Source organism: Pantherophis guttatus, chromosome 5 (assembly GCF_059756535.1).
Source record: "Pantherophis guttatus breed Tessera chromosome 5, ASM5975653v1, whole genome shotgun sequence".
In the NCBI taxonomy this organism is placed as follows: domain Eukaryota; kingdom Metazoa; phylum Chordata; class Lepidosauria; order Squamata; family Colubridae; genus Pantherophis; species Pantherophis guttatus.
The window spans coordinates 100009023-100035374 of record NC_142067.1 but is presented as its reverse complement, the minus strand read 5'-3'; the positions used below and the strand labels follow the sequence as shown (position 1 = coordinate 100035374).

Genomic DNA, 26352 nt, shown 5'->3' with positions numbered 1-26352 from the left:
AATTCTGGCAAGTTTGTTCAATTTTTATAAAAAACTATTTCTGGAGTGTTCCATGTTCCACAAAGTATAAAATATAGGAGGCTACAGTTTTGATAAATTTAGGTCCAAAGCCCAGTTAGTTAAATTAAAACACAATTTCCAATTTTGTGGAAAATGTACTCTTAAAATATCTTTTCTGAAAGCATTACTTCCAGTTGGAAACCATTTCTGGACTTTGTGCTTGAGATGGAAAAAAAATGGAACTTTGATTTGAGGTTTTGCTGATTAGATAGGTTTGTTATTATAGAAATGGCTAGTACATAGTATCATGCAAAAGTAAAAAGTTGAAGCTATTACTATATTCTATTACACTAAAACAAGTTGGAAGACAATGCTTTTTAAATTTCCTTTTTACCCAACACTTTTTCCTTTTTCTTCCCCTACTTTCCCATTATTTTCATTTTTCTTTGTAATTTATATTTTGATTTTATATTGTATATTTTGATAAACTAAAAATTTAAAAACATTTCCCCTATAAAATTATAATGGCAAAGATAAAAGCTTTCTGTATGCAAAGCTATTTAGGACAAGATAAACTGGCCTCTGTATCATTTCAGTCATTAACATGGTTGTAAGAATACTTTTGTTTGAAGAATTAGAATACTGGCAGCTGCGGATTTAGGAAGTGCTTTAACCTGAGAGGATCTGTTACTATATAAAATAATGAACTCAGTGTGAAAGCCAGAGTGATATCAATGGCAGTAGACTATTGCTTGGAACAGGGTGGGTGGGAAAATACACAGTGGTTTCAGCTTTCTAGTACCATAAAAATATTAGTTAGTTAATTCATCAAATAGTAAAATAGTACGTGAATGAGATTCATCTAACAGAATAAAACAAGATTAAGTTTTTATACCTCTTCATATATAAGCAGAAGCAGGACAACAATTGTTTTGGGATGAAATCCTGATGAGGTCAAGGACAAAGGAAATGATTGATTCCAATAACACAGGATTTCATCCTTAATACCACATAACAAGAACATGGCCAGTTCATATAACACATGTCTGATTCCAAGAAGCAATATGAGCTGGTGCTCATATTAATTCTGCCATCCAGATTATTGTAAACTCAGGCAACTATTTATTCCTTGCTCAGTAATAGTCACATAATGACAAAAATACTTCTAGCATTTATGTCCTGCAAACAGGACCAGGGCCAGATTTGGGGGAGAAAGGCACAAACTGTTTTAACCACATTTGCTGTAATCTCAATTTCTCATAATCTGAAATTTAGATGGCTTCTAAAAAAATCACAACTTTATTCAGATGGCTATGCCTCCCCCCCCCCTAAATATTCTTCCTCTTTCTGAAAATTAAAATGGCAGAATCAAGTACACAGTGTTCACTTTGGACAACGCTGAACATACTGTAGGAACATTAGACTGAAACAATATTCTCATCATCACAGGGTCCTTTTATATAAACCTTCACTCCATTAAACAAAGACAACAGAGCAGAAAAAATATATGTTTGTTCATTGACCATCACTGAATGAAATAAGCAATTCAAAGCCAGTATTTGGTCAAATTATTAAATCTTCCCAAAGGGCAAGTTTTCCTCCTACTCCTTACCTCTCCCCCCACCACACACATGCACAACATTACACCTGTGACAACACTTTTATTATTAAAAGCAATGGTCTGGTTCCTCTCCATGATAGATACATGACAGAGGAAGGTATTGCTTTGAGGATTGTAACTCACATTTACTGAGTCTGATCTCAGCATCAGAAGCCTGTCCCTAGGTTCTTTCCATTATGGAAACATGAGGTCAAGATGATTAAACTTCTTGATGAACGTATCTTTTACTTTATGTACACTGAGAGCATATGCACCAAGACAAATTCCTTGTGTGACCAATCACACTTGGCCAATAAAAATTCTATTCTATTCTATTCCAAACATTTCAGATGCTTTTAAACTTTGCTGCTTAACAAATGGGAACCTGTTATGACAAAAACTGCCCTCATTTCAGTTGCATCTAGGATTGTGAAACATTTACAGTATATACATATCAGAGTTGAAATCTACTTACATTCCCTACTGATTTGGAAGTGCACGTGCACCATTGTCACATCTAATTTTTGACCCTCTGTGCATGTGCAAAGCCTTCTGCGCGTGCGCAGAAGGTCAAAAACAGGTTACTTCCTGGTTAAAACCAGGAAGTTAAAACCAGGAAGTAATGATGTCCAGGTGGGTGGGCGGAGCCTCGCACTGCTGCCATTACCGGTTCACTGTACCATGCACTGCCGGCACTACCGATTTGTGCGAGCCGGACAGAATCGGCAGGATTTCACCACTGATACATATCCCATCTCGACTATTCTATTAGCTAACCAAAATGTTATTCTCTGATACAGAAGGTAATTCTAAAAGCTTTGTAGTTGATGCTGGTTTCGCAACTGTACTTATTCAGACAATCTAAATATCCAGAGCAAAATCCATATTCTATATTATCTCTGTAATGTGAGAAAACGTTCTGTGGTATTATGGGTAAAGCAAAAATACTCCATTAATGTTAATTGTGTTGCTAATGCTTAAGAGCATAAAAAGCAGTTTAGTTTTATGAACCTGTTATGCAAGATAATTGCATTTTTATTATTTATTAATATTATATATTACCTTGGACAGTTGTATTTTTCCAGGTGATCTATATCAAGCAGGAAATTAATAATAATAAATATTATTTCGATTCCTAGGATAGAAATTTTTGGCAATAGGAATTATCCCACATAGGAAATTTTGGCAATAGTTCTTTCTCTGCAGCAACATCCTGGAACCCATGACTAGAAAGTGGGTTAAGCAGGCAGCATGGTGGGTTGTTCCTACAACATATTTATCTGCATGTTAAAGTATGGGATTTTTCCAAAACATAGGAAATGTAGTATATAGTAACAAACTGTAGGAACTATGCTTCATGACGATAGAAAGCAATATATGATGCAATCCATGGAGCCACTATAATTTATTTTTTAAATGTACAAATACAGTATTATTCTAATAGAATGACATATTCAATTATTTACTCTAACTCCTTTAATAAAGCAAGCTACTTCTAACAGGAACCTTAGAAGGATGTAGGATTAGGATAGGCAATCTCCTCCTTTCCAGATATTGTATATTTCAGTGTTTCTCAACCTTGGCGACTTTAAACTGTGTGGACTTCAACTCCCAGAATTCCCCAGCCAGCAAGATCAAAGTTGAGAAACACTGGACTATATTTCAATACCCTTCAGTCAACCAGCATCATCAGTAGGAAAGGGGTTGTGAGAACTAAACACTTAACATGTGTACAAAACACTTTGTAGGTACACATTTCCCTAATTCAGAGGTTGATTCACAAATACTTTCACCTTCTTCTTACAGTGGAGGTATCAAAGAATCATGAAATGTAGCATATCTAAGCTGAAACTTAAGTTTTTGTTACCATTAATGACATAGCAAATTAATATAATATTTTACCTAGCCAGTGCTAAATTAGTACCTGGTACAACATAAAAGTATAGTTTTATTTCAATGACTATTTCTTTCATATGAGCAGTTTTCAACCACTAAGAATAACTTGTAGATGCTATATCCCTGGATAGGCATTCTTTGAAAAGTACAGGAAACTATACTATAGGGCGGGAAATTAGGAATGGCTGTTTTAGGGCAGTATTAGTTATTTTAATTAGTCAATAAAGGATTGTGTAAACCAGTCCTAAATTAATTGATGAAAGAGCAGCAGTATCCATGGAATGGGAGGAGTCCAAATTTGCATAATGGGAATGAGATCATGATTAAGAATCCCACCCTTTTCTACATGTGACATTGATGCACATATCAAAGTGGTTGGGCTTCAATCATGCAGATTTTGACACAGATGCCAAGAGAAAAACCAGGCCCCATTGGTATCTCTACCTAACTCCTTTGCCTCCTTGACTTTTATCATCTTTCTCCATAATATGAACAGGAAGGAAGATGTTTAAAGGAGGGAAAAAAAAGAGTGAATAGAATTGGGAAAAGATGGAAAAAAGGAATGGGTGACTTTCCTTACTAGCCTCCAATCCATTGATACAGAATTGTTGAAGTAGAATTGATCATTCTTCCTTTACTCACACTTAGTCGTACTTAAGTCCTATGGAAATAAGTGAAAATTAAGTAAGCCTTTGATCTTAATTTTAGTGAGACTGAGGTGTTCTCCTCTTGTAATCCTGCATGTATCTACTTGGATGTAAATCATGGCAATTTCAATTTATTCCCAGGTAAATATGCATGGACCTGAATCCTGACCAAATATATAAGTGGAAGGAATCAAAACTCAGGAAATATCTGCCTACAAATAAATCACTTTAACCTTGACCTCTAGTGACAATTGCAAGCAAAAATTCCAGTGACAACATACGGGAACATGCAATAAGCAAAAGTGCAAAAATAAAGAACAATGCTTATGAAGAGGCATAACATTCATTTATTTACAAGAATTTTAGTCACCCAAATAATTACAAATTTTGTCTTTTAAAAAAACAGCATCAAAAAATCTGAAAGGAACCATTGTAGTTTTGGGTGGGTAGGTTACATTGATTTGATTGATTTGGGTAATTATTTTCTGCCTTTTCTTGGATCGTTTCCTGGTGTTAGCTCTCCTTCTTTAAAGGAATGGTGCTGCAAGTCTGACAAAAAAGTCACATTAAAAGGAAATGACAGGAGTGTGGATTAAGAATTTCAGGGAAAATGAGTGCTCTGAAAAAATAGCTATGCTCTTTTAGAAGGATGATGAAAGCAGTCTCCAGTGTGTAGATAGCATTAGATTTTTATATGCAATGATAGCATAAGTGAAAATGAGCACACAGATGACAGAGTGACATTATTAACAAGGTGAAGCAGAAATTCGTGTCATATAAAAAAAATTTTTAGAGCATTTTTTTAAATGGATGCCAAAATTCTACCTTTGAAGAAATTTTCTTCAACAATTTCTGGATAATTGTGGATAATTTTTAAAGGTATTCTAAAACACTGACTGCCAACAGTGCTTAAAAACTTATAGGCAACAATCCTAATATCCTGGGGGAAGATGAGCACATCGTTATTACTGAATAGTCTAATCTTAAAACAAAAGGGGGCATCTGGTTTTTTCCTTTTTTCTCTCCTGCACATTTGTTTTCAAAAGTGATTACCGGTTTATTATAACATAAAAAAATTAAAAGTATCTTTACTTTTCCTCTGAAGATCGTTGGAAAATAGTTTCCCCCAAGTATTCGAACCTCTCCCTTTGCTCAAGTTCCTGGTATAAGCCTTTAGGAACCTTGTTGAGGCCATAGAGTAACCCATACAAGCAGCCAGCAATTGATCCCGTAGCTGCACTCTCGCCTAGAAATCAAAAGCACAAATGAGAAGTTAGCTCCGTTCAGGAATTTTAACCATGGAATGAAAGATAGGCTATTGCCAAACAATGATCAAGAATGTATTTCTGACAGGTTTCTGGGCCTCTTTGCGAACTGAATTTCTAAAATTTCCTCAGCATCTCCATCCTCAATTTTCATCAGCATGAACTGTGAAAAAAATCAAAACCCAGCACATCGCAGAAGTTAAGATGACAACATTGTGCCCCACTGCTGTAATGTTACAAGTGAATTAATTCATTTATTAACCATCTTTGAATGATTTATAAATCATTATAAATCTCTCATCCAAAATTACAATTCTTTCTTTCTCTTCATATACAATCCCCTCAATTAGCTGCATAGAAAATCATTGGATAGTCTATGTTACTACCACAAACTATTCCACATTAATATCAGTTGACATTTCAACTGATAATGGTTTGATCATTACTGTACCAAAATAGCATGATGAGGAAAAGCATTATATCACTGTAAGCTATTAGGTAGGAGGTGGCCTAAAAGATGCACGTATACTTTTTAACTTTAAAAGAAGGAACTCCTTAAAGGGCTGTCACTGATACCCACTTTATCTAAAGTTATCCTGCTTTCTGCAATAGAAAGTGAGCCCTTGAAGTGAAAATGTGTGAACTGACAATGGTTGAGCAATTAAAACTTTCAATGACACACTGGCCACACTGGCAGGAGTTATGTGACTTGGAGACCAATGCCTCTCAAAAACTTTTGGTTGACGAAAGCTGCTGTGAACATGTTGCATTTTAATTTCTATAAGGATTGAATTATATAAGAAATACAAAAAGCAGTATTTTACTCACCTCCATGGAACATTGACCGGTTACAAAGTTCTGTCCAGTCACCACCACATCCTAAGAGAGCATCATATGCAATCATGGGAGCATCATGACCTCTCCTTCCACCACGACCTTCAGAACTCCATCTCCGGTAAGTCTAAATGGATAACTAATAACTTTGACTGTGTGAATTTGATGAAATGCAAACCAGAACATGCATTTATAAACCTCTCCGTTTGCATGTTTTAAAAACATAGATTGATTAAAAAAACATTAAACTATGGTTTATGCTTTCAAGTTCCTTGATTTATTTGCTTTTAATCCTTTGAGTAATATCTATCCATCTGTCACTGGTTCGCTATACATCAACAATCAATTTTTTTTTGTCAGCTATTATTGTTTCTATTACTATTTCTCTTATAAATGACTAACTTAAACTTTATTCTGTAAAATATTCTGTTTTTTGAGACACAACCTCTATTGTTTGGTTTTGTAATTACAGCATAGGATCCATTTTACCATCTGGCAGATGGTACAGGATAATAAAAACAAAGACAAATAGGCTGAAAAACAGCTTCTATCCCAGGGCAATAACCATATTGAATTCTATGGTATAGTGCAATATTGGGTTTTAAATTTAAATTATATAGAATGTAAAGGATGTATGTTTGTGTTTTTATTTTTATAGTTATGATGTACACTGAAGACGGCATTTAATTTCGTTGTACCATGTGCAATGACAATAAACTAATAACTAATAAAAACAAATTTTTAATAAGAAAAGTATCAGTTCATATCTATTCCTCCTCTCTCCAGACACACAGAGTTTAAACAGCTGTTTCTTGAAAAATTTACCTTTTCTCTTTCCTCAGCATCATAATTGTCAGGAAATTGGGGTTTATTCTGGTTTTCTTCATTGATCTCTCTCTCCTCCAAATAAAATTGCCATTTTGCTTCAAAGTAAAACCAGTGTTCCTGATATTCTGAATGGAAAATAAATACGTAATTATAACACATTTAATCTTGAAAAATTATTCCAGTCAAGCATAGTCAAATTAGGCTGTTATAATACTGTTTGTCATTAATAATAACTAATATGCTGTACAGTAGAGAATAGGTATGGAAGATTTTTATTTCCATAAAGATAAAGAATTAGAATCAGCTAACACAAAATAGAGACTCCATTTAGTGTGGTGGTTAAAGCATCAGGTTAGAAGCCAAGAGACAGTGAGTTCTAGACCTATTTAGCCACAGAGCCAGCTTGGGTTAGTCATTTTTTTTCAACCGTAGGAAGGATGAATGGCAAACCATTTCTGAAAACCCCTTTCCAAGAAAACTATAGGAGCTTGTCCAGAAAATCAGACATGATTGAACTGAAGAAAATAAACACAAAATATGAAATAAGCTGGATAGATCTGTCCTTCTGCACCATGAGTTTAGGTGTGAATTTAGACTTGAGCCTGGAAATCTTTTAAGATGTTTTCTTACTGCTTAACGCATTTATGGAAGCCAAGTTTGGTTAGCAATCTGGCTGCAATAGGATTTATATTAGTTCCATTTTTAGACCATTTTTAAAGGCTTTCTTTAATGCAATATGCTATAGTAACATAGCCAACTAAATAACTAAATCTGGTAACATAGTCAACAAAGATAACTAAAACTCAATCAGCTTTTGATACACAATCTGAACCCTGTAATATTTTTATTAATACAACTGAGTTTCACATTTAAGCTGTATACTCGAATATTATGCAGGTGTTGTATGAATCCATGTGAAAGATACAAACTTTATTTTAGGGTAATTCATCTTTTACTTTTTCCCCCCTCAAGAAATAATTTTTGAGGAGACAAAACTCACTATTATTCTTGAAATGTACCCTGCTATTCTATCATAAATGTACTTCCTGATACCCTGTTGGAAAGAACATTTCTAAACACATTTTATGGTAGAGCTTACTTTTCCCCCTGAAATCAAAGGCAATTTCCTACACAAGAAGCTCTTTCTGTGTAGGAAATTGCCTTTGATTTCAGGGGGAAAAGTAATTTGTGCAGTGTATCAGCAATCTAAATAGTATTTATTTTCTTCATTATATTTAGCTTAGTGCTACCATGTACAGCCATTTAGAGCTGTTGAGTAGGAAAGAAAGAAAGAAAGAAACTTTTAACATTGTTTCTCCAGCCAAATCTCTTGAAAAACAGGGTTCAGTTGTGTTTCAAGCAGGGATCTATTTTTTCAACCTCTCTCCCCGCTTTCTAAAATAGCACTGCTTTCCACAATGACGGGTTTACAAGCACATGCTTCAAAAGGCTTGCGTGTTTTGCTTAGAGATGACATTGCCCTGAGCAAATGCCAGCGTCCTCCTGTGAGAGACAGACTTATAAGTGTTAATCCTGCACCTGCTCTACTCTTAAGAAACAACAACAACAGTTTGGATAAAAGTGGAAGAACTTCCATTAAAAAAAAAATGGAGGGACTGTTAAAAGCACATTGCTTATGCATGTGTTTCACTGGTCTAATGTTATTTTTAAATTAGTATTTCATTACATTTCTCACCCAATGCCTTACAATACCATTTAAATTTAAATTCAAACTGAAAATGGCAAGTGAAATTAATTACAGTACTAAAAAGGGTTGCAATAGCACTTAGACTTATATACTGCTTAATAGTGCTTTACAGACCTTGTCTAAGCAGTTTACAGAGTCAGCATATTGCCCAGTGGTGGTATTCAGCCAGTTCTATCTGGTTTGGGCAAAACAGTAGCTGCAGTGGCGGGAAGCTCCGTCCACCCACCCAGACATCACCACATCCCATTTTTGATGCTCTGCGCATGTGCGATAAGTCCTGTGCATGCACGGAGGTGGTGCGTGAGCTTGCATTTGTGAACCGGTAGCAAAGGTAAGTGAATACCATCCCTGATATTTTGCCCCCAACAATCTGAGTCCTCATTTTACTGACCTCAGAATGATGGAAGGCTGAGTCAACCTTGAGCCGGTGAGGATCAAACCCCTGGCAGTCTTAGAATTAGCCTGCAATACTGATTGTAACCACTGTGCCACCACCGGTAACTAAACAAAGTTACTGAAAATTTTAAAAAGTTATATTGTTTTTACATTTTATGAATTTGAAATGCCCCATTTACCTGCCATGTGCCTGATGGTCTTTTTGCAAAACTCTTCGGCCATTGGAACAACTTTCATCATCTCTCTTCCCCATTGGACCAGTGGCTTTCCTTGGATTGCATACGAAGCAAACAGAGCTGCACAGAGGGATCCTAGGAAGCCTGAAATTAGCACATAAAGATGAATGTGTGTATGGTACAAAAAAGAGACAAATTTAATACTGACAATATTAAAAAAAGGGGGAGCTTATGGACAGAATCATATCTATGTGTGCATAAAGAAATAAAAGTTCTAGTGTGCTCCCATGAGGAATCATTTTGTGAGGCTGAAGTAGCTATTTACTTTAAAGTCAATTAAAATTACATCTGTTCAGATATACAACATAGAACATACAGCCTTTTGAAAAATTAAAGAAGCAACCGTGAGATAATTTATTTGACTCCAAATAATACTTCATTTACTTAGTATTTAGGAGTTGTTGCTTTAAAGTAGTCCTTGACCTACAACAACAGTTCATTTAGTGACTGATCAAAGTTACAATGGCATTGAAAAAAGTGACTTAACAACTGTTTTTCACACTTACGACTGTTGCAGCATCCCCATGGTCACATTATCAAAATTCAGATGCTTGGCAACTGATTCATACTTACGATGGTTGCAGTGTCCCGGGTCACACGATCCCCTTTTTCAACCATCTGACAAACAAAGTCAATAGGGAAGCCAGATTCACTTAACAACAGTGTTACGCTTAGAGAGGGCTGTAAAGCACTGTGAAGCGGTATATAAGTCTAAGTGCTATTGCTACTAATTTAACAACTGCAGTGATCCACTTAACAACTGTGGCAAGAAAGGTGGTAAAATGGGGCGAACATCACTTAACAAATGTTTCACTTAGCAACAGAAGTGCTCCCAGTTCGGACCGGATTGCCCGATCCAGTAGTGATGGAGGTGGGTGGTTCGGAGAACCGGTAGTAAAATGCCCAACTGAGCTGCGCAATCATCAGAGGCTTTTTTTTAAAAAAAGCATTTTTTCTACAACCTCTTTGGCTGAAAAAAATGATTTTAAAAGTAAAAAAAAAAAGCCTCTGATCATTGCGCAGCTCACCTGGGATCATCAGAGGCTTTTAAAAGCATTTTTTCTCTAACCTCTTCAGCCGAAGAGGTTATAGAAAAAATGTTTTTAAAAGGAAAAAAAGCCTGCAGACTTTTAAAAATCCACTATGAAATGGTAACAACCTCTGTTTTTTCATACAGATATTTCTTCTAACCAGCAACCCAATAATAGTTCTTTAAAGAACAAAATAAAAGATTATGCTATATCTAACAATGTTTAGTTTGACCATTTGGGGCTATTTAGAATTTTGAAATACTTTATGAACATCCCCACATGGCCAAAATATAATGCTAATGGTAGCATAATAAATACATGTGCTGTAAGGCTTAATTCATCGAACTTCAAGCTCTATATTAAACTGTTCCCCTTTCAAAGATGTTCATAATGTTTTTTGTACCACTGCCAACACATAATCATAACTATGGAACATTTCAGAGAATAGAGATGACCTGCTACTTATATCTGCCTTTAGGAGGTAGCTGGCTGGCATGTTTTCATGGTAACATTCCAGGATAATGACTTATTTTATTTCTCTATGTAGTTCTGACCTCAATGATTATGACAGGAGAATGGGATGCAGAAACTCAAAACAAACTTTTAATGATTCAAAGCACAACTAAAAAAAGAATTAATATCCTGTTGCATGTCACTGCTTGAAGAGAAGACTGATTTGATTTTTAGCTTACACATTATTCTCTTCATTGGGGGCAATAATTGATTAACCCATTTCATGATTTTGCATATTTTATGGCAATTGTTCTATACCAAATATGCATCTTGGTTTCTAGAAAATATGATAGGCCTATTTTAAGTTTGCATTTCTGACACACATCAGGGCTGATTCTCAACTGATATTTAGTAGGAAGTCAGAAACGAAGAAAGTTTGCCATTAATATGCATGCTGAAATCATAGTGTGTCACTGTCTAATGCAGGGGTCAGCAACCTTAAACACTCAAAGAGCCACAAAGTCCTAACAGGAAGCCCCCCATTCAATTCTGGAGCCGACCGGAAGTCTGGTTCTCCCACCATAGAATCTCCTCCTAGTCCTTTCTCTTCTACCTGTCCTAACTGAAAGCCCTATCAGTTGTAGAGCCGACCAGCGACAGGGAGCCGCAGCAGAGGGATGAAAGAGTCACATGCGGCTCCAGAGCCTTGGGTTGCTGACCCCTGGTCTAATGTATCTTTCCCTAACTAGGATTATTCCAGATTTGTTGAATTCCCCAGTAAGCATACTTGTAGATTTACTATTGGTTCCCTGCGGTGCTTCTTCTGTTGCCCATCCACCTTACTTACTTTAGTTCGTTTTGGGCAATTGCCCCATTGACTCTATACCTCTTTAGGTTATACCTATGATCCCCATTTTTTTCCCATAGCGCCTTCCTGCTCCCTGAACTACAGCTGGGAAAACATATGTTAATTCAGAATGTGAACCTGTCATACTGCAACCAAATCACACTTTGGAATCCTTGGCCCTAGGATTCCATTTGGAATAAAAAATATAGCTTCTAAATCAAGGCATTTGGAAGTGAGTCCTTACAACAGATGGAACTTCTTAATGACTAAATAAAATAGGGTTACTGGTAAACATTTCTGCACGCCTGCATTAACATATTTAATCTTTTATATTTGTTTTTAATATTACAACCTTACATTTTATTATCTCAGCTCTTCCAGAAAATATCAAGCATCTTTCTTGCAAATTCTTCTCATAATTCTTCTCTTCTCATATTTGTGTGTGTGTGTGTAAATATCTGTTGACTTGCAAGGTACTCTAGACAAGAGGAGAACTAAAGGTAAAGGTTCCCCTTGCACATATGTGCTAGTCTTTCCCGACTCTAGGGTGCGGTGCTCATCTCCGTTTCAAAGCCAAAGAGCCAGCGCTGTCCAAAGACGTCTCCGTGGTCCGTGGTCATGTGACTGGCATGACGAAACGCCAAAGGCACACGGAACACTGTTACCTTTCCACCAAAGATGGTCCCTATTTTTCTACTTGTATTTTTTACGTGCTTTTGAACTGCTAGGTTGGCAGAAGCTGGGACAAGTAATGGGAGCTCACCCCATTACGCGGCACTAAGGATTCGAACCGCTGAACTGTCGACCTTTCGATTGACAAGCTCAGCATCTTAGTCACTGAGCCACCATGTCCCACTCTATCTTTATTCTACCTTTATTCTAAGGTTACACGAATTTTGCAAGTGTGAAAGTAGCCTTCCCTTCCTTCACTTTACTCTTCTGAAAACTAGGGAGGGTTCCTTCTGAGATGCTTTTATTACACCTCCTCATTTGGATTCCAATTTAGTTTATTAAACCGTTGTCAAGATTGTGGCTCTTTCTCCTGTCTCCCAAGGTATTCCCACATACCATTACGGTATCCTCTAGGTCAGGAGTCTTCAACCTTGGCAACTTTAAGACTTGTGGACTTCAACTGGCTAAGGAATTCTGGAAGTTGAAGTCCACAAGTCTTAAAGTTGCCAAGGTTGGAGATCCCTGCTCTAGGTCTTTTCAGGGGAAGTTTAATGGGTGGGGACATATAAATGTTCCTTTTCACCCCCAATTTTTCCCCATACTTCAGTGTTTGTCTTCATATAATTATTGAAGTTCTAACCTTAAGAGAGCTAGTATATTAGAACATATATTCAGTGGACTAGAACATATGCCTTTAATTGTACAGATGTCAAATAAAACGTATGGTACCCCATCATCCAGGATATGTATTACTGTACTCAGTCATTTGCTAATGACAATGTTTTATATAGGACAACCAAGTGTGCTAATTTTCCTGGATATTACCTGTAGGATGGTTATGAGTCATTCGTCCAACTTCAATGCTCACTTCAATGAGAGTTTCCAGCCTTTCGGGCTTCCAGTATTTCATCCCTAAACACATGGCTTTTGTAGCTGCACCAAACCCTGAGCCTATATGACAAACAACAACATGTAAATTAATAAAGAAAGTTCTGCTGTTTTTAAAATGGTTGCATGAACAATTTAATTAAATATAAAGAAATCCATAGAGATAGTATAGTATAAATTCTATAGCACAGGGCTGTCAAACTCATAGCCTGCGGGCCGCATGCGTCATGTCCTGGCCACACCCACACCCGGCCTCGTGAAGGGGGAAAAAGTCACAATATGTCACATGACACCGCCGTTACAACGCAAGTTTGACACCCCTGCTATGGCATATAAATGTAATAAATAATAATAATTCACTATCAGTCAGTTGCCAAAGGTGGCTTTAGTTTGAACAGCATACATCTTGCATCAATGCAGGATGAGCCTTGGTAGTACAGTGGTCTAAAGCACCCTGTTATTAAGACCAGCTGCCTGCAATTACTGCAGGTTCGAATCTCGCCAGGCTCAAGGTTGACTCAGCCTTCCATCCTTTCTAAGGTAGGTAAATTGAGGACCCAGTTGTGGGGGCAATAAGCTGACTTTGTATAAATATACAAAAGGATGAAGGCTATTGCTTAGCACATTGTAAGCCGCCCTGAGTCTCCGGAGAAGGGCGGCATATAAATCAAATTTTTTAAAAAAATGCCTTTACATCATCAAACAACAAGATCTGCCTATTTCATGTCCTTGGAAAGGAATCTATAGGTGGATAAAAATGCCAAATCCAATTTAAACATCTGGCTGACTATGTGACCAACCATAATAAACAAACTTAAAAAAAAAACAAAATAAACCAGGAAAAAGTTTTTAAAGAAACGAATAACAATTTGGAATACACACAACATATACACAAGCAGTTTTGAAGAGAAATTTTGATATTTTCTTTGTTTATTGAATTTGATAAGACCACCCATTTCGAAAAAGGCTCTGAGCAGCTTACAATGTATTCAATGCTTAAGAACAACACAAAAAAAAACCACAGGAGACTCCCCATCATGCAAGAAAGAGTCATCAGAGGCTCCACAGACACACTAATCCCAGGCATAAGCTTTACACACCCTCCTCCCTCGCCACACAAACTGTCTACATAAAATTACATTTCAACAGATGAGGGCAATATATTAGAAAAATCACAATAAAGCTGGATTTGTCCCTCATGAAAAAGTTTTTTGACGTGTGTGTGTGTGTGTGTGTGTGTGTGTGTGATATGCCTGGGTTTAGTGTCTCTGTGGAACCTCTGATGACTTGGAGTATTATATTAATTTTTCACGCCAAGTAATTTCTTCTCACTTCTTAAATATTATTGATCGAACAAAGATGCATTTTAGTTCTGTAATGTTTAGTAACAACAAACTTTTGGCCATTAATTGGGTGTATTTATATACAGGTAGTCCTCGGCATACAACAGTTCAAAGTTACAACAGCACTGAAAAAGTGACTTAGGCTGTTTTTCACACTTACACCGTTCCAGCATCCTCATGGTTACGTGATCAAAATTCAGGAGCTTGGCAACTGACTCATATTTATGACGGTTGCAGTGATAACTTTTTGCAACCTTCTGACCAGCAAAGTCAATGTGGAGGAGAGACACTTAACCTTGTCACTAATTTAGCAAGTGCAGTGATTCACTTAACAACTGTGGCAAGCAAGGTTGTAAAATGGGGCAAAATTCACTTAACAAACATCTTGCTTAGCAACAGAAATTTTGGGTTCAATTGTGGATGTAAGTTGAGGAATACCTTTATCTCTTTCTTACATAAAAACACTGCTTTTATTATATATATGTTTAACTCAAGGTTTTGATTTCTGGGCCTCTTCCTTCCCCTTTTCATGTCATCAATGAATCAAGATTTGATTCTTTGCCTTGAGTATTTCTGGTGCCCATCGCTTGTTTACAAAATGTCTTTCTCTGTCACAGGAATCAAAACCTCCAGCTTCATCAGCTTCAAGTCCAGACACTTACTATCATAAATCACTGCCCTATGCTAAATAATATTAGGAAGATAGTAGATTCAGTCTTATTGTTGAATGACTAATTGGGAATTTTCCAAGTTACATAAAGTGGAAAAAATAGCGTGTTCCCATGAGTGGGTGTTACTTATTTTTTCACCCATGGTTTATAGTAATGGTATTACTGACACCTTCTCAAGTGTCCTCTCAGAATGATAGAGTAGTATGAGACAGTCAGATTCCTCTATGTCATGACAACTTGTTACCCTCCAGTTGGCTGAACCACAGAATGGATTAGATGGAGACCCAGAGCATTAGAGGGAAACTATAGCCCAAGACTGGCCTAGTTTTATTTTATTATTTCTTCTTCTGGAGAGTGAGGAGGGGCAGCTGTTTTGACATCAGTGGTATACTGCAGTTCTCAGGGACAAAAATAATTGCCACAGTATGTTGCAATGTTTATGCCATGATGCTGCCTTAGAGGATGATGCTCCAATTGAGTACCCTTATGTCCGAATGAAACAGTGTCATATTAACCTGGAATATGGATCTGGAATCTGCGTCATCCAGTGGAAGTTGGGCTTTTGCCCATGAAATATGGTTTCTTAAACTTGCCAGCATTCAGACTATAGAACAGGTTCTGCAGTTTGCATATGTGGGAGTTAGGTTTGTGCAATATACACCAGGAAGGAAGGAAAATGAAGTCACTGGAGAAATCAAACTGGCAATCAATGTTTTGTCTTTAGTCCTACACTCAGAGGCATCATGTGTATGCAGTTGGATTGTCCCAGTAGTCTGATTTCAATAATGAAACTAGTAAAATGCAGTGGTGGGTTTCAAAAATTTTTACTACCAGTTCTGTAGATGTGGCTTGATGGGTGTGGCATGACTTGGTGGGCATGGCTTGGTGGGCATGGCAGGGAAAGGATACTGTAAAATCTCCATTCCCACCCCACTCTAGGGGAAGGATACTGTAAAGTCTCTATTCCCTTCCCAATCCAGGGGAAGGTTACGGCAAAATCCCCATTTCCTCCCAAGTCCAGCTGGTACTTGGGAGGCAGAGAATAGATGGGGGCGGGGCCAGTCAGAATTTTTACTATCGGTTCTCCGAACTACTCAAAATGTCTGCTACCGGTTCTTCAGAACTGGTCAGAACCTGCTGAAACCCATCTCTGGTAAAATGTCTAATAAATGCACAGCTCCAGATGAAACATGAACAACTGTATTCCAGGAAATGAATATAAAATTCCAGGACAAAAACCTGGAATCAGAAAGCATCATGCCAAGAACAAAGACTCTAGAAATAGATATTGAGCTATTTGTAAGCCGAGATAATTTACAAAAGGACACTGAGCTGAGCCCTCCCCAAGGAATTCTTGGCAGCTGACTATGTTTCTCCAGGCACATATAGAATTGCTGCTCAGCTATACAGCAGATCACGATTCTTTCCCACATGTCAGAGGAGAGCATACTTGTTATTGTAAAAAGAGAAAAAAATATTGCATCTATCTTTACAGGATCAATCTATGAAACTTGTCATTTTTTTATGAAACACAAAAGAAACCTAAACTCTTTAAGTATACCCTACAATACATGAAAAACTGTGTAGTCTGCAATGATTTATCACTGGTTAATTGAGGTAGCAGTCAAGTGCTAAGTATTTAGGATTTTGAAATGCACACACCAAACAAGACCAATCCTGTTTATATTCACCTAAAGTTAGTTCAATATTGTATATGAATGTGTATGTCTCTGTGTGTAAATATCAATATCAATCAATGCAATTTACCAACAATTGAATACATGAAACTGCAGCCAAAATGTCAAAACACTGAAATAGTAATAGCAGTAACAAGAGGACTTAGACTAATATTCCTCTGCACAGTGCTTTATAGCACTCTCTAAGCGGTTTACAAATTTCAGCATATTGCCCCCAACAATCTGGGTCCTTATTTTACCGACCTCGAAGGGATAGAATGTTGAGTCAATCCTGAGCCAGTCAGGATCGAACTCCTGACTGCAATACTGTATTCTAACCACTGCGTCATCATGGCTCCTAAATATATTCAAAATGATTGTAACTGTACAGGGCTATTAGCCTAGTCCCCAAAACTTTAACCTTAGACTGTCTACTGTAGACCTCACCCCATTCCTAAGAGGTCTGTAAGGGGCGTGCATAAGCGCACCAGCGTGCCTACCATACCTGTCCTAATGTTTTCTTTTATTTGTATCCTTTTCATGTATTTATAATTATGTTTATACTTGTATCTGTCATAAAATGCATGCTTGACGAAAAAAAAATTGAAACAGGGCAGGAAATCCACAATCAAAGCAGAGGTGAAATGCTACTGATTTGCTCTGGTTTGGGCAAACCGGTAGTGATAAAAACTACAGGTTTGGGTGAACCGGTAGTAAAAAAAAAAGCTACCGGTTCAACTAAACTAAAAAAACTACGATCTGACGATCACCTGTGCCACGCGGTTTAGCTTTGCGAGAAAGCAGGATTTCCTGCTTTTTAGCGAAGCTAAACTGCGCACCACAGCTGATCCCCCCCTCGCTGTTCTACTTACCTTCCTAAACCTCCTTTTGGCGTGTGCTGTGTGTGCGCGCGCAGTATGCGCCAAAAGGAGGCTTGGGAAGGTAAGTAGAACAGCGAGGGGGAGACCAGCTGTGGTGCGCAGTTTAGCTTCCCTAGAAAGCAGGAAATCCTGCTTTCTAACAAAGCTAAGCCGTGCAGCACAGGCTTAGCTTTGTCGGATTGTAGCTTTTTTTAACTACCGGTTCAACTGAACCGGTAGCTTTTTAAACGTGCAGCGCACATTTGATACGCACTGCACATGCGTACACAGCACACATTTGGTGTGCATGCATGTGCACAGCGCACGCTTGGCACGTAGTGTGCATGCGCGGCCAGCGAACCGGTAGCAAACCGGTTCAGATTTCACCACTGATCCAAAAGCTCCAAACTTTATGCTGTCCTTGAGACCTTTAAGTACAGTTCCCAACTGTGGTTGTTAATAGGTCAGACAAAAGAAAAGTATTGAATAAACGGGCAGGCGTTTCTTTTAATTCAGATTAGTTTATAGTGAATTTAGATTCAACACAATAATTGTATATTTGGTTTTGTCCTAGACCTTTGAGGTGTCAAAAGAATATGGCCTTTGATCCAACAATGGTCTGCATCTTTTTTTCTGAAAGGACAAGAGTTAATACGGCTTTTGTTAAATTAGTGAAAAAAATGTTAGGCTACCTTTCTCGTTGAAGGGTGTATGCCAAGCAAGGAGGTAATTATCTGGCTTCAATTGGGAGCATCCTTCAATAGTAGCGGGATCTGACGTTCTCTCAGGAAGTTTTTCAACAGCCTCAACATAACGTTTAACAAGTTCGCGATACAGATCTTCTAAGCACCAATAATCTATGCAGGCAAAAAATAAAATATATTTGTATACAGCCGGAAATGTTAAAAAAGAAAGAAGAACATGAATGATGGCAATTATTTCTTGTCACAGTCATCTAACATGTTACATCATTACAGTCTTGGCATACATGAATGGCAATGATAAATAGAGCAGCTCTGCATGGCTATCAACAAGTTAGTCTCATTACATTCAGCCTGGCTTATTCCTATCTCTGATGAGTGAGTTTATGATACTATGGGATTATAATTTTGGCTGCAAACATTTGGATAAGCACTAAATGGTAGCAAAGTATAAATTCATGAGAAATGTAAATTATAGCACATCTACTTTGAGAGATAAAGTGAGACCCATAGATATTACTGAACTATAGTTCTCAATAGTCCCAACCAGCAAGGCTGACACATGAAGTTCAATTCTTAAGCGTCACAGATCCTCTATTTGTGAACGATTAGAAAGGTAGAAAGATGGCAGTGGACTTCTCTGTGTAACATGGAAAACATGAATATGATTGTTTGGAAGTGGGAGAAACTTCTAATGTAATTTACTGGATTCCCGGAATGGATTGCCCTTGCAACTATGTGGGACAGATAGATAGGAAGCTAGTAACCAGATTGCAGGAACACAAGTGAATGGTTACTCATTGGTAGCATCACATTGCGATGACTAATTCAATTTTGCAGCTACAATGATTGTTGGCTGAGCAGGGACAAAAATAGCCAGAGAAACATTGAAGCATAACTAACAACTTAATGTCCAGTTATCAACACCCTAATTAACAACTAAAAGCTACACACAACCAGATATATATGCACATATTCTAAAGACAGAGAAGTTTCCTGATGATGAGCTCCAGGGTGAGTCTAAAAGCATGAGAGAATAAATCTTTGTTCCCGATGACTGACTCAGATTGCATCCTGCAACATTATCTTGGGATGGGACATGTATATTTACCTTCATTCACATGAATATGAGTTCAATATTGAAATAAAAAATAAGGTGGAAAGTTCTTTATACATGCAGGAGTTCTTTTTGCTTTACCACAGAGTTAAGAACATTGTTTTATCTCCATCATACAATTTTATTAGAACCAAAAGACCTTGTATTCTGTAACATGATTTGGCCAAACAGATGTGTTTAGAAAGTTCACAAACAGAAGATCAATGTCTCCTACTGACGTGTAGCAAATAATCATTCAAAGTTTGTTGCCTATGATTCAGATGCAGCATCAGAAGTCACTGAAAGCACAACTCTTTAGAATATGCATATTTTTCCTTAAAAAATTCTAAATAGTAGGAAATGCTATTGTTAAGTCTGTGGAATGTAAACAATCTTTTGCTTTATTATTTGTAATTACTTCTTGATTTTTAAAGCATCAACAAATTTCTTTTGTATGTCCAATGAAACATCTTTTTGCATGTCATTCTTATAGCCTGTCATTAGTATATCCACTTTTAGTGTCAGTTCTGTCTCTGTCTTGTCAGATAAAACTTGTTCCTCTTCTACCATTTATTCCATAACATCTTTTGGATATAGTCTACCGATAGAAACAAACATCACTATTGACATTATTGATATTAACGTCTGATGCCATATTTCAAAATGGTCCTTCAATATTTCCAATATTATATTTCATATCATTCTGTAGCTGTTAATTACGGTTTTGTATTCTTCTTTAATTAAAATGTGCATCCGATTCTTATTCTGCTTATTTCCATTGTGTTTTAGAAAAAATTCAAAACAAATCCACTTTCCAACAACTTATTCATGTGATCAACTATCTCCAGTTAGCTCATCTCAGGAGAGCCAAGAGAGTGGTTTACTTCAGGTCCCTTACATGAAACAGTGCCTCCTGGCAGGATCTAGAAGGTGTGCCTTCTTTGTTACAGTGCCTGCCCTATAGAATAGAATTCTACCCAAGATTTGGATGGCTCCAACCTGCTGATCTTCCATAAACCTAGTTTATCCCCTGGGCATTGGGTCAGAGTATGGAATAAGATCATCCAGAATTGAAAAGATGGTATAGCTGTTGTTGGCCTCATATATTTTGTTTTGGATGTTTGTTGTGGTTTGGTTTCTGATTCTTTTGTTTATTGTCCTTCTAACCATTTATAAGCCACTCAGAGTCACTTTTGTAAGTTGGGCAGCTGTGCAAATCAAATAGAGATACATATTTAGGGTTTTTCTGCACACCTTGCCAATTGTAGAAGATGCAGCAATAGTACTTGGAGGACATAAATTATATCAATGTACTTCCAACACATCCCTGATCCATCACCATGTGTAATATAGGATGTGGTAGCAGATCCTAAGGTTGCCAGGACTTGATTGGATGGCAAGCCAAGAGTAGGTCTCCAGGATAAATATCTGCCACCTTCATCTGCCACAGCAAACCTGCTGTGTTTGCTGTGCTCACCCAGCCCTGGCACACCATCTGATCAGTGGGGCTGGATAGCTGCCATTTTTGACATGCATCCAGAAGTCTTACCACATGTGAGTGGCAATTGAAGAGTTGCTTACCCCCACTTGGAGTTTAAGTGGCTCCAGCCATCACTTCCATGTGATAATGCAGAAGTGAGTAGGGGAGGCTGATCTTGGTACATGGAAAACTGTCACAAAAAAGACATTCACTTTTCTCTTCCCTTTGCTTTTCTTCACATGGATGGTAGGAGAAACCAGGAGGAGACAAATGGCAATGATGGTATCTCTGGTTCCAGTTCTCCAAACACTGTTAAATTGGAAATCTGACATCAAGAGGCCTTTCACACCCTGTTTGTCTCCTCCCCTTGGTTCTTACATGGATAGCACTATATTCCATCTTTTTGTTGAGACAGAATCAGGGATGGAAGTGGTGCCAGGATGTTTTTCTATTGGCATACCCTATGCTGGCCTCTGGCCTCAAGAATAGCACTTCAATACTGCTATGCAACAGACCTCTCAGAATATGGCTTAGTTCATGATGAATGGCAGCACTACTGACCCATGAAGGAACAAGCCAATGTACCTATTCTTTCTGGCTGAGAACCATTGTATTTGACCAGTGGTTGTCATGTATTTATTCAGTGCCCTAGATAAGAGACCCTTACCCTTTTATAAAATAGGAATTATATTGGTATAATAAACAAAACTGCTGTAAAAGTGTCAATAGCTGCTTCTGGAATAATTAAATTGGGATTCTAATAAAATGAAATGGCCAGATGTACCTTTCTTCTTGTATTTTATTAAGTGCTTGAAAACAGAACTATTCAGAAAGGCACTTGAGGATGGATATCTGTTTATTGGTTGCCTATTTAATTATATATTAATTGCATGTGGCTTAATTTGAATTAATTGTTTGTTACAGAATTTAGTTTCATGGCTTTGGTTTTTGTACTGATCATTGTTATGTTTATGAGAATAATTGCACATCAGCACAAGTCATTCTTAGATATTGCAACTTAGAAAAAGAGAGAATAATAAATGTCAAAATGGATATTTTACTACTATGTCTGCAACATCCACTGCGCTTGTAACTAACATTTCTAACAAACATTTCACATTTCTAACAGGTATTTTTAATTGTGGCAAAGCAATTGAACTATCAAAATACAAAAGCAGAAAATGGATTTGTATCTATTTTCATCTTTCTAGAAAGGTAGCATGGTTAATTTTCAGATACCCTGGTTATTTCCAACTTATCCTTTGTCAAATGCCTTTTTTTCTGTCAACTGGTAGATTACAATAAACTATCAACATCTATATTCCCTGTTGTAAAATAGCTTTTATCCATATAAGTTCATTTTAAAGGTTATCAAGTAATGCTTTATATGATAGAAAGACAGCCTATTTCCCTATTTAGGTTAAAAACACAAAAACACTGAATAGCTGGTGTCTGTAAATACAGTTGATAAAATCAAGGTCAAGGTGTATCCTGACAAGTGGTGTCATGTTATATATTGAGAGAAATATGACCTTGCTAATTTGGACCTACTGTATCTAAAAATGGTTGCAGAGCTGGCTGATAAGGCTTGCAGATAGCCTTTATGCTCAGAGGTCAAGAAGCAAGGGACATGTGACGTGTATTTAATCATTGACTATATTCAGAAGTATGCTAGTCATCCTTTGCTTTGATAGGTTGACATCTTGCCATTATCTTTAGGGTGTTAGTTCTATCTCACTTCATTGGCTAACTAGTAGCTAGATAAGAAATACACAAGATTCTGGTCAACAGATCAGTGGCAGCTAATTTTAGAACAGCAGTCAGATAAAGGGATTTAAATGAATTTCATTGACGTTGACATATCTGAGTCTACAATACACACAAAAAATAAGAAAGCAATACAGTTTAGAAAATGCTTTTGTCTTTACCAAAGATACCTATATTATATCTGTCCCCCTGAATGTGCATGATAAACTGGGTACAAAATACAATTGTGTGAATCTTATGTCATTTTTTCTTGATGCAGGAGACTGATTTTTGCTACACCAAAGAGCTGCTTATCTATAGGGCAGAACTGGCATTTGAGATTAGTTTTTCTTTCCGTGCTTGTGAAAATTCATTCAGTGAATCATGCAATCTTAATGTATTCCTTTGAACCAAATTTATACAACCAAAATGAGCTAATGTATAACCTTGCTAACTGGAATTCAGCTTGATGCACAAATAAAATAGAGCTAATTTTGCATTTTAAATAATTATTTTTTTTTACGAGGAATAAATTATTTATTTCTAGTATTATTCATAAAATATGTTATGACAGACAAGTATGATATTTCAAATATTGCAGATAAATAGATAGACATGGTGCCTCCCTACAGGTGACTTTATGAGTTCATGGTTGAGGTGGCATTTGAGTCATAAACTTCCTTCCTTTTCTACACTCTTTTTCACCTTATTTAAGTTTAGGGCAAACACATGGTCTATTAAGTATCATTCACTAAAGGCAGCATTAGCTCACTGCTCAGCTAGTAAATATGATTATAACAGCTCTTCTCCTGTTCTCTTCCTACCCTCCAGTCTGCATCCAGATAACTGAGTCTCCGGAGAAAGGCGGCATATAAATTGAACTAATAAATAACAATGTTTTTTCCTCCTACCTGTGATGAGAGCTTCAGCTGTCGCCATGTGCATCAGAGTATTGTCGCTTACTGGCCATTTGTCAGAGGACAAGACCAGGTTCCCAAGTCCTCCTATTTCTTTCAATTCCTCTTGGATCTTTGCACCTAAAGCATTGTTTTCCTTAATAAAATTTCGATAGCCCAAAGCATCCCCTACCCCTGCTAGTAACAAAGCAGCCTTAAATTTCTCCATCATTAAGTGATTTGCTTTTTCAGTTCTCTTTGGTCTCAAACAGGCACTTGACGTTTCTTTGTTCGTTTGCCTTCTAGTGTAGATTAAGCAGCACTTTATATCGGAGCCATTGTGTCATTGGAAAGAACTGTCCGTATAAGGGAAGCCTGGCCTTTCCTGGCATGCATATATGCCACTGCTTCTCTGATAGCCAATGGTCAAGATAAAACTGTAAGTCCAAATATTTTCCAACTTATTTTTAAGCTGCAAGGTTAGAAAGTGTGCAGAACACAAATAAGTGTAGTTGTAAAACTCAGAAGCCCTAAGGACAAAGCCAGCCAAGAAATATTTGATCTCTCCAGTTTATGTAACTCTATCCCTTGAAAAACACATGTTGAATTAAGAGGCTTATTTTTATAGGTGTTCAAATTGGTACATTTCTCCCATTTTGGAATCACTGTCTTGTGTTTCCTTAAAGAACACAGAAACACATTGACTTTATGGACGTTACACTCAGAAGATTAAAACATTATTGATGAAGTAATTCAAAACTGTACTGAAACAAATCTCTTCAATCCCTACATTTAACTGAAGCAGCCGTAGATTTGTCTCCATAGTATCATCTTCAAATGCTGTCTTGTTACAAATACTATGATATACATAAAACAATTGGAACTGATTTTCCTGCTCAGCATTTGTGCATTAGAATCAGTTTGTTGTGCACATACATAAATTATTCTGCACTTCTCAGAAAAAAATTCATTGACTTTATTCCCATTATCTTATTTCCCACAAAACTATCTAAAAAGGCAGTATTACCATCATTTTCATCTTCCCTATTACCTATCTCATCTAATGATTATAATTTTGTTGCTTATCTTACAATTTATATTGTTTACTTAGTATCCTAGTGTGATTTATGTTCATTGCTTATTTAGTATCCATGACTACCACTAAGTGTTGTATCTAATGTTTTATGATGAATGTATTTTACAATGACTATGTTAATGATCTATCACTATTGTTGTATTTACATTGAGAGCTTATGCACCAGAAACAAATTTCTTGTGGGTATAATCACACTTGGTTATTCTATTCTATTCTATTCTATTCTATTCTATTCTATTCTATTCTATTCTATTCTATTCTATTCTATTCTATTCTATTCTATTCTATTCTTCTTTGTAGATGTGTGAGAATATTTACAAAGCAAGTTACAAAATAATAAAAATTATCATGTAGCCGTATTAGTAGTTTTAGCATTCTTGAATGATTTCCTATTATAATAATGCAAACATTATTTTAGAAACAAAATTATTTTATTATTAACCGTGACTGGGAAGATGCAGCTTACAAATACAAACTTACTATCATTTCAGTAAATGTTTCAATTTCTTTCAGTGATAAATGCTGGGAAAAAGATAAAGCATTTTAACTGTTGCAAAATAGTTCTAATCTTTATTCCAAGTCGTATCTCTTTAGTATAGAATTTAACAGGGTTAGGCAGTGCCTTCCAAAGGGGCACTTTTTACAAAAAGCTGTGCCTAAGGAAGTGAAGTAGCTGGGTGGTATATGTAGTATATGCCTGGAAACAACCATGAGAGCCCTGAAAAAGATATGGTTGCTTTAACAACTTCAAGAGATTGTGAAGGATCTCCTTCAGACTTGGAATTTAATTTTCCAAAGGCAAAATTTAACTGATGCTTACTATGGTCAGCCCCATCATCCTGTGCTGGCATTTCCATTGTTGTTACAATCCCTGCACTATGAAGCCACATAGTTATCATGAAATTACTGGATAAATCCTGTGTGCTACAGAAGAACCATGCTGGGTTTGTCCTAAAGGGCAAAAATCCAAATGACTTGTGTTACACTGCATTGGACTACAGTTTTACTCTTTCAACCTATATTAAACTGAAATTTTAATCTGTTTCATGGGATTTTGTGAAGAACACATTAAGACAACTTATTACATTTCATACTAGTGATCTTGAAGATACTGTCTTCCAATTTGAATTAACTTCGATTTAAAAACGTGAACTGATTGAAGAGTATAAAATCTTATAAAGGGTAAATGAACATATCCCACTAGTAATAAGTGAATGCACTTTGTTTCAGATAAACAGTTCCAACAAACCTCATATTTATGCTGCAACAAGGTAAGCAATTGAATTCACATCAGTTTTGTAAGCTGTGTATAAGTATCAGTAACCACCTTTGCTCAGTCTTGGTTTTTCATTTCCTACAAGCATAGAAACCTCTCAATGTATGAATGATAGATGGAAATATTTAGTTTATCTTCATTTTAGCTACTGTTATATTTTAGAATATCGCTCATTGTAGGAAAGTTTTAAGAGTTTCCATTTCTTAAAAC

General features: G+C 36.7%; 1 protein-coding gene and 1 long non-coding RNA gene across 3 annotated transcripts; one reads left to right on the top strand and one right to left on the bottom strand.

The window, feature by feature from the left end:
• Positions 1 to 2254: 2254 nt before the first annotated feature.
• LOC117666474 (uncharacterized) lies at positions 2255 to 4474 on the top strand. Its single transcript, XR_004591808.2, has 2 exons — positions 2255 to 2403; positions 4285 to 4474. It is a non-coding gene; the product is annotated as an uncharacterized LOC117666474 (long non-coding RNA).
• ADPRHL1 (ADP-ribosylhydrolase like 1) lies at positions 2989 to 24369 on the bottom strand. Of its 2 annotated transcripts, XM_034419072.2 has the most exons (8): positions 23786 to 24366; positions 18544 to 18708; positions 13239 to 13364; positions 9354 to 9494; positions 7068 to 7195; positions 6237 to 6369; positions 5236 to 5389; positions 2989 to 4157 (listed from the first exon to the last, which is right to left on the bottom strand). In XM_034419072.2, the coding sequence occupies exons 1-8, from the start codon at positions 24000 to 24002 to the stop codon at positions 4151 to 4153; spliced, it is 1071 nt and encodes a 356-aa protein (XP_034274963.1). In that variant the 5' UTR covers positions 24003 to 24366; the 3' UTR covers positions 2989 to 4150. The 2 variants fall into 2 exon arrangements, with proteins under 2 accessions (XP_034274963.1, XP_034274966.1); XM_034419075.3 differs by lacking the exon at positions 2989 to 4157 and having other exon boundaries at positions 4471 to 5389; positions 23786 to 24369.
• Between the last annotated feature and the right edge of the window lie 1983 nt (positions 24370 to 26352).